The sequence below is a fragment of the Tiliqua scincoides genome, chromosome 3, assembly GCF_035046505.1.
Source record: "Tiliqua scincoides isolate rTilSci1 chromosome 3, rTilSci1.hap2, whole genome shotgun sequence".
In the NCBI taxonomy this organism is placed as follows: domain Eukaryota; kingdom Metazoa; phylum Chordata; class Lepidosauria; order Squamata; family Scincidae; genus Tiliqua; species Tiliqua scincoides.
This window is the reverse complement of record NC_089823.1, coordinates 81,133,020-81,142,537: the sequence shown is the minus strand read 5'-3', so window position 1 is coordinate 81,142,537 and position 9,518 is coordinate 81,133,020. Positions and strand designations below refer to the sequence as shown.

At 43.1% G+C, this 9,518-nt stretch overlaps 1 protein-coding gene across 7 annotated transcripts in view; it reads left to right on the top strand.

Moving 5' to 3' along the window:
* Positions 1-1,616: 1,616 nt before the first annotated feature.
* FRMPD4 (FERM and PDZ domain containing 4) overlaps positions 1,617-9,518 on the top strand; it is a 351,306-nt gene continuing 343,404 nt past the window's right edge. For 3 of the 7 annotated variants that reach the window (XM_066619178.1, XM_066619173.1, XM_066619180.1), the window contains exon 1: positions 1,617-1,860. In XM_066619178.1, coding sequence (XP_066475275.1) covers positions 1,772-1,860 — 89 coding nt within the window. In that variant the 5' untranslated portion in view covers positions 1,617-1,771. Of the gene's footprint in view, positions 1,861-6,735; positions 6,869-7,321; positions 8,127-9,518 lie in introns of all 7 variants that reach the window. The other 4 variants (XM_066619174.1, XM_066619176.1, XM_066619175.1 and 1 more) reach the window with 4 other exon arrangements.

Here is a 9,518-nt window from a genome sequence, read left to right as displayed (position 1 = left end):
CTAGGGCTTTACTCAGGGTAAAGGGAAAAATATCCTCTTACCCCAAGGAGACCTCCGGCAGCCTCCTAAACTGTATTGGGATGCAGTGCAGGCCACGCAGCCTGGCTGCACCAGCACAGTTTAGGATTGGGCTGTCTGTGTACTGCATGTGCATGGAAGGTTTCAAATCTCTCCTTGTGGTACCAAACCCTCACCCCCCCCCCCCCACACACAAAAGTCCTACCTGATAAAGGTTACGGAGCAACACCTCATGAATCTGGAGGGGCTGCCCCAGGATTAAAAAAGAAAATCCTTCTTGTGCACATACAGAAACTCACATCTTCATGCATGAAGCACTTTCCTCTGAGAGAGGATGGGAAACTTCTGCAGAGTACAGGCACAGCTGGGCGTCTTTTGTTTTTCTTTTTCAAAAAAATCACTTAGACCAGTGGTTCCCAACATTTTTTCACTTGCGTACCCCTTGGCAGCCCATTTCCATAAATTGTACCCCTCATATCAGCCCTGCAAAGCATTCTAATGCCGACCCCGCAAGGCATTCTAATACAGACCTGTCTTTTTCTGCCATTATTGAATTCTTTTTCAAGTACCCCTAAAGGTACTTTAGGGTACCCCTGTAAGTACCCTAGTACTTACCCTGGATCCCTGCAAGTACCCTGGGGGTAGTTATACCCCAGGTTGGGAACCACTGACTTAGACAAAAAAGTTCTTTAGACAAAAAAGCAAGTTTGCTAAACTATGTCATTAAGTAATCTGTTTCCTTTCAAAAGCATAACTATATTCTTAAAGGTTTAGCTTGGCAAATATGTACCAATATTTACATATTACCCCTTTCCCTTTCCTGTACATCATAAGCCTGTGGACATGATTTTGTAACAGTTTTTATTCCATGTTCTTTATAATTCTAGGTTTTTAATACTGCACAGCACCTTGGTTTTTATTTTCTTTTTTTATTTAGCTACTTAAGAAATAATATTTATTACAGATGCAGTTCAGAAACAGCTTTCTTTTGAGATTATTCTGAAGTACCAGAAGAAACTGTAGTGCTGTGCAGCTTAATTCTCTGTATAGCTGAACTCTGATGATACTTTCCTTGAGAGGACACTCTTGAAATGAAAAATATATATATATCTATACACACACACATTCCACTTTTTCTTTATCCCTGTAGTAAATTGCTCTTGCTTGCTCAAAAAGGAGAATTTTCCTTATCTGGTCGAGGTATTAGACTCTGGTCCCAGGGTTCCTCTTACTGCCTTAGACACTTCAAGGATGCTACAGGGAGTGCAGAAATTCTAAGCTTTGCTAAGTGATCCGAGAAAAAGTAACCTTTATAGTATCATTTTCTTTCTCTTAAGTAGCTCAACATCTTGACACTCTTCCAGATATTTTGATGGATGTCTATAAGCTTGAATGTCAGAGCTGTACATCAATACAAAACCATATTCCTGTGGAGGATGAGGGTACCTCTTGTGGTTTCTATCACAGACATTGCTTCTCTAAAAACACTCTGAGCACATGACCTCTTAAGCATATCTTGTTTCTATCCAGCAGAATAATGAAATATGATTGGCCTCCAAGCACTTATTCCCTCTATTTTCCCACTGCCTGTGTCATGGTCATGCTCACACGCCTTTCCTTAGCTATGTCTGTGGCTGTCTCGTTCCACTTGTGAAGAGCTCCAGTCGCTGTCCTTCTGAGGAATAATGTGTCTGCCTCTTATTGGCCTAATGGAGAGCAGAAAGACTGGCTAATTTCTGTCAGTCTAAAGATCATGGAGAAGGATTTCATTGAAGGAGAATTTGAACAGACCCTCTGGGACACTGGCAAGGTCACGAATGATACAGAGCCGCAGCTTTGTCAGTGAGTAATAATATTTAATTCCATAACTTTCTTTTCATGTTTTCAACACTTTCCATCATAGCATATAATCCATTTTAGCTTGATGGCAGAAAAAAAGCTCACTTGGCTCCTTGCATTTGCATGCTAGTGTTGAAGAGTGTGATTGTGGAGGATTACAGTAGGTCATCTTTCTCCCTGATGGGTGCTTTATGTTGCAAACAGTATGAAATATGTATATTCAGAATTGAGAATGAAGGAAAGGACATTGGTGATACGAATTTGTGTGGTCACAGGGCTTGCATGGAAGCATGAGTTATTTACCAGTTTTCAATGTTTTCTCTCAATGACGAAACCATCTCTCTTAATAAAATATGTATACAGTATTTTAGATTCTGTGCTTTTAAAATTAACCTATATAGAATATTTATTTATTCGTAAGACCAATACATCTAAGCACAGAGTACAATTGGTTAATGCCTTAGTGAAGGTGAAGCTGAAAGGGTAGGAGGATTGATGGAGTGATATGATGCTAGTATCAAATATTCCTTAGGTTTTAATTTTGATCAAAAATGTGCAATGCTGGCAACATTTTGATAGTAATTGCTGATGTCTCTTTTGATCAGTGCAAAATATGGCACGGTGTTTTATTTTCTTAACAAATGCAGAGGCAAATGCTGATGTTCTTTAAAATCAAAGCAGCAGGTATGGATGGATGCAGTTCTTAAATAAAGTGAACATTTTAAATAGAGGGGCTGTGACATATTTGCTATCGCACATTTTGCTAACATAGCCATTTATTTTGAACCAGGCAACTTCTTTCTATTGCTTGCGGAACTGCAGAGAAAGAGGTGGCAGAAGGACAAGTTTAATTTCTCAAAGTCAAAATTTGTTTAGAGCTCCTTTCAGCCCTACCCTTTAACATATTTATCAACATCCCTTCCTTCCCCCACAGAAACCATAGCAGCAGATGTGGAACTTTCCTTCCCCAGCCAACAGTCTGATTTTGTCCTTACAAGAGTTCAGAGATAGAAAATGGCCCAAGGTCATCCACAAAGCTACGTAGCTACTTATGGATTTGAAGCTGCATCTCTCCAATCAAAGCCTTAACACTCTACCCAGTCCACAACACATATTGCCCTTGCCCTCTTAACTACAGCCTAGCAGCATCAGATTTTTTCCACCATCAGTTTCTGATCTTTCACTCCCGTTGTGTTGACTTCCCTTATTGGTTTCTCCAGAATTTTTTTTTCAGTGAATGCCATTAACACAACTCATCTTTAACCGTTTTTCTCACTTGTCAGGAGTTTTTCCATAACCTTAGCAGAGCCCTTCCACAGTTATAACCTCTGCTCTGGCCTTTGCGTTTTGCATTTGTCATTGAGCAGAATCAGACAGGAAAAAAAGCAGAGTTTAGAACCACAGTGTCACTAGGTCTTCAGCAGTAGCTGGATATGGACCATACTCAGGCACAAAAGCAGCGCATTCTTTGTCTACAAGAGGCTGCATCTTTGTGAAGAGCCTCTCGTACAGCATTATTGTAGCACTGAGTAAGACTGGCCTTTCCATGAAGCAACTTGAAATCATAATACATTGCAGCAAAGTTGCAGGGGCAGCAAATTGACGAGCCCCCAGCCCATCTATCGGCAACTGTATCCAGCCTGCTGCTCTGATGGGTGCTCCGATCATCTTCCAGCAGCAGCAGCCCCCTCGTCTTCATGCTGCTGGGGGAAGACAGGGAAAAATAAAAGAACACCCTGCTGCAGCTCCACATTGCCCCTCTCTACCCACCTGCTGCTTACAAAGCAACAAGTGGGCAGGCAAGTGGGGAGAAGAGTGGACCACCTTGCTTCTTCTTCCACCCCATGTGACAGAGGCAGCAACTGGCATACTGCTGAAAAGGAGGGCAGCATTTAGTACACTGCCTCAAGCATCAGTAGTTCTGGGGGCTGACCTTTGCCTTCAGACTATGATCCTAATGATATCACCCTCCCCCCCTTCCCCACAGTTTTGCTCCCCCCCCCCCCCATCCCAAGAAGGAAACTGGTAGCAGGAAAGGTCTTAATAATTCTGATAATTCTAGAATGTGTGAAGTTGAATGTGAATGTGTGAACATTACTGGGCTGCGGCACCTTTCCTTACGAGGCCTTTCCTTATGAGGAAAGGCTAGAGCGTTTGGGCCTCTTTGAAAAGAGGTGCCTGAAGGGGAACATGATTGAGACATTCAAAGTTATGCAACAGACGGATAGAGTGGATAGAGGGATGTTCTTTTCTCTCTCGCGCAACACCTGAACCAGGAGATATCCACTAAATCTGAGTGTCGGGAGAGTTAGAACAGATAAAAGAAAATATTTCTTTACCAAGTGTGCAATTAGTCTGAGGAACGCCTTGCCACAGGATGTGGTGGCAGCGTCTGGCCTAGATGCCTTTGAAAGGGAATTGGACAGATTTCTGGAGGAAAAGTCTATCACAGATTACAAGATTACATAGGTTTTTGCATGTGTAATCTCTACACAGATTACATAGGTATTTGCAACCTCCTGATTTCAGAAATGGGCTATGTCAGAATGCCAGAAGCAAGGGAGTGGCACCAGGATGCTGGTATTTTGTTGTCTTGTGTGCTGCCTGAGGCATTTGGTGGGCCACTGTAAGGTACAGAAAGCTGGACCAGATGGGCCTTTGGCATGATCCAGCAGGGCTCTTCTTATGTTCTTATGAGATAAGATTGTTGAGTGCAAGTTTCTCCGTGAATAACCAACCTCCAACTTCCTCCTTTCCCACCCCACAATCATGTATTGCTAACCGTAATCCTGCCTGTATTCAGCTTCAGGGTATCTGTCCTTATGCCCTAGTTACAGAATGAATTTCATATATTGTCAAAGGTAGCCTGCACTGAGCTGAGTTGTGTGCTTGTGTTGGACTGTGCACATCACCAGAGGGACCACAGACAATGTGTATGGAATTGAAATGATGGCAGCTACAGTTCTTGTCTGGACTTCAGGCCCCTTAAAAGCTAACTGCGGTTGCATACAAAAATAGAATAGAGCAGAATGAAAAGCAACAGCGAAAGGATTTTGATCTCCTCTCAACTTATTGGCACAATCTCTCATTTCTCTTTGTTCCATTTCACCTTTCTTATTACTGGCTGTAATGACTACAAATAGAGCTATAACAAAACCTGGAATTTTTCAAATAAAGGACACTGGTAAACATAACCCCTCTGCATTAAAGAATCCTGTCATGGCAATTCCCACCACTCGGACTAGTTGAAAAATTTTATGTTGCAAAATGTAGGCCCAGAAGTTGAATACATTTATATTACTTTCTTCATGCAGCCAAACATACACACACACACACACACAAATCCTTTGAAGACAGTGATTACATTTTGACCTTTTAGAGCTTGCTTGTAGAGTAAAGATTTTAATCTCACATTACAGATAATTGCTGACTGAGTCTAATACAATCCTCCCAGTGAGCACGAACTGAAGAGCTTGGATTTTCTGTGATTTAATGGATCATTTATCTGAAGTGGGAAATGGGCTGGGGGAAAGGCAATGGAAAGAAACTCTATCTCTCTCCCACTGTAGGCCTGGCAATTTCCTACCTGTGGACTTATTTGTTCTTATTGTCTTCTCCCAAGCATTCACAAATGGCATTCATCTTGCATTAAATTAATGATCACAATTTCCAAAGAGTTAGACAGTAATTCAGGGGGGGTTACAGAATACCTAACTCTGCGCAGGATTGTGACCACTTTCTGTAAAGTACGCCAGGAACCTAAGGGCCCTTCTAGATGCATTCCTGGTACTGCCCAGGCAGTCACTACTTGTCTCCATGTAGTGTCATGTGAAATTGCAAAGTTCTTTCCACATGACAGCAGATATTTTAGCATTTTGGGGACACAGTCAGCTGACCATTTTCCTTTACTCGTCCTGTTTCTCTTCTGGTCTGTTGAAGCTGGGTGTCAGTGCTAGCAATTGTTTGCACCTATTGTACTCCTGGGCTACTTTTTGGCATTGTTAACGTATTGTCCTCCTTAATTAAATGTGACAATTAAACCATGGAAAAGGTGCAGGCGGGCCACAAACAGATGATAAAGTCATGTGAACAAGACATCAGTAGTACAGTACATGAACAATGTGTAAAAATCCAAGTGCTGGCACCAGATTGCTAGGAGGTCTGAGGCAAAGGGTGGTAATGGGTCTCGCAAAACAGTCCTTGCCTACCACTTGATGGTGTGCAAGGCACTACTACCACCACAAGTACTGAGGGTTGAGGGATGAACTCAATCTAATGGGGCCTCTGATGGTTGTGGGCCCTCAACCAGTGCCAAAAGTGGTCAACTGCTGATGCCATCCAGGAGAATTCCATTATAAATCCCTGTCTGGAAGTACCCTAATTTTCAAAGGTAGACTTGAGATTTCAGGGTTACAATGAGCACCAACGACTGATTATAAAGACTGTCTTCACATTATAGAGAATGATAGACTCCAAGTGGTAGAACTCTGGTCTATACTAATTGCTATACTAAGCACTAGGGGGGGGTGTGCATGCGTGTGTGCTGTTTTTCTCTCTTTGTCCTATATATAGCAAGTTAGCAGATAAGGGCGAGGTCTGCCCTATGCCTTTATGTGCTGATGTGCTTGCTGGGCATAGTTTTGTTAACATGACAGAGCATTCAATTACACCCAGTTTGAAGTGAGACAGTCCAGAGTTCTACCATCTCTTTTTGCATAGTGTATAAAATGGCTCCAGATAAAATCAGTCACTGGTGCTCTTTAGAACCCTAAAATATGCAAGTCTTGAAAGATTGGTCACAATGCAATATTGTTGTGTGGTGCTACCAGTCCTGTTCAAAATCAGCTCCCATGTACTACTTCTGACTTTCACCTGAAGATGGACAGAACCCAAATGGAGAGAAATATGGTTGGTTGGCTAGTTCTGGTTGTTCAAATTTGCTCCACTGCACTTCAGTTCCGCGAAGATGGCCAAGGAATGATTAATGCAGGAAAAGGTTCAATTTACTCAGGTATGCAAAATCTTTTGAAAGAAACTGATCTAACTTCTATAAAAGTTAGGTTCAATTTTATTTATTCATGTTGTGCATTTTGTTTGGCTGTTTCTTTTTCCACCAAAAGGTTCCTTTAAAAAGTAAGTGTGTGTGTGTGTGTGTGTTCTTAATAATTAATCTGCTTCTGCTGTCATCTGCAGAAGACGTCTCTCCCTTTGTGACAGCTGAATGCTGAACAAAGGTACTGCCTGCTTTGTGCTTTGTATTCAGAAAACTTAACAAGCCAGAACAGAGTAACTTCTCAAAGGGATTGATACTCAACAACCTTGAACTGAGGAAAGGTGCACTTATATCATTTTTACTGGAGTGTATTTTCCTAGCTGTTATGTACATAAAACAGTGCATGCTTTTTAGAGGATGAGGTTATGTCAGGCTTTATTTGCAAATTTCACTTTGATTCTTTATTTCTAGATACCTTAACTCTATACCTATTTCAACCGAAGTCATGCTAATAACAGCCTGGCTGTTCTGAAGTAGCTCATATGGAACAACCACCACATTTCCATTCATTGTTTGGTAAAGCCACTGCTGACCATGTGAAAGAAGATAATTTGCGATGTCACTTGTGAAGATGCAATTTGTGATGCGACCCCTTTGAAAACAGAACTAAGATTACCTCATTCCAGGGTTATGATGAATTTATTGGGTAAGATAAAAGCAAATAGATGGCATATATTTATACTGTTCTATGCCAGCCATATCACAAATCCACAGAACACCTCTCTAAGAACAAAAGAAGAGGCCTGCTGACTCAAGTCAAAGGTTCATCTCATACTGTTTCCCCACAGTGGTCAACCAGCAAGTCCATAAGAAGGAGTTGAAGGCACAGCTTTCTTCAGCACTGCTTCCTTGCAACAGGGATTCTGAGGATTTTAGGGGGCATCAGTGTCAAGAAGACTCAAATAGAAATGATATATTATTCTTTCTTTCCTCTTCTAAAGCTAGACAGAAAAGAGGGACTATTGAAATGGTTCATAGTATGTACCAATATAGGAGGAACGAATGAGTAGAGGGATGATTTTGTAAAGGAAGAGCTAATGGAGACAAAGACAGAAGGGAACAATGCTAATAAGGTTTGATTCTCACACAAAGGAGGAGATAACTACTAATACAAGCTTAGCAACAGAGAAGGAAGGGGTGATTAATGATGGGAAAACGAAACTGCAGATTCTAAGGCGAAAAAGAAAGTGGCTGGCAATCTTCCACTCAATCAAAGGCAAGTAAACTCTCACTACTTAATTCCTAGTCTCATGAGGCTGAGAAAGATAAAAGTCGACAAGTAAATGCACCCAGGTAAGGGAATATTCAGTTTCTTCTTGAGATCTTTGATATGGTGCCCCCTTTTCTGAAAGAGAAAGAGTCCTTTTTGGAGAGAGCCTGTGTTAGATCTTGGCCTCTATTTCAGGCATTTGTATTATGTCACCCTTCAAAAGAAAATCTGAAGATCTAGTTAAATGTGCATTTAATCACACAATTTGCCCTGATTGTGGCTGAGTGCCGGAGCTGGCCCAGCACCAATGGGAGGCCGGTGGTCCATTGCCTGGCAGTGACCCAGACCACCGGGCGGTGGAGAAGTGAGTGGGACTGTAGGAGTATGGGGGAAACGGGGAGGAGGCGTTCTGGGGTGGGGGAGGCAGGGGAGTGTGAAAAGAAGGTGTGGTGGGGGAGGGAGCTGAGTGGGAGGAGGGCAGGACCAGTGGAGCTCGGCTTCACCAGATCCTGAGCCCCATATTGGGTCACATGGCCCAGCACAAGACTCTGATTTGGCACCAGCTCAAGAGCTGCCACTGACTGAGGTAGCCTCATTGCAGGGCTCCTTCCCTTACCCAGGGGAAGGGAACAAAAGTCCCCTTCCCCGAGGAGCCACCACAGGCTGCCTGGTTGCGCTCAGGGTGCCACAGTAGCCATTTTGGTGCCGCCCCGTGGTGGGCAGCCCTGGGAGCAGGCAGGCAGGGAGAGGGAGGTGGGGCTGGGATCCAGCAGTTATGCTGGATCCCAACCCCTGTTCCCTGGGAGAGCAGAGCGGCTTCAAGCAGCTCTGCTCTCCTCGGACTTGTGCCACCTGAAGAGGTGGTGCAAGTCCTAGGAGATCCATAGGGGCCAGCAGCCCTTACCCGGAGGTAAGGGGAAATGTTCCCCTTACTTCTGGCTGAGCTGCTTCTGGCCACTGTCTTGTGCTGGATGCAACACAAGCCTCCTGGCTTGCCTGTTCCAGCACAGGCTAGGATTGCGCCCACAGTTTTAAATAGGCTCTTTGCACTAGTGCTGCTTAGGATTGGGCTATAAGACAAGAAGCCAATGAAAATGTAATTAGCAAAAGAAGAAAAAAAGGGGAGTAGCTACTGTAGCGCTCAAAAGTGATAATATATACAGCATGGATCAGATGCATTGCTCAGATACTTCCTGTTTCCACTTTTGGAACTTTTGGTAACATCTGAATGAGATCTTTCATGGTGAACATGCATTGACTTCAAGCAGGCACATAGCTTGGGCAGTGTCCCCATCTGAGATCGCCTTCAAACGCTAGAGTGGAAGCTCTGAAAGCAGAATTGCAGCCAACATTTTCTGTGGTGTTTCTTATGGCCTCCAAGGTCAGTCGCGAAGCCGC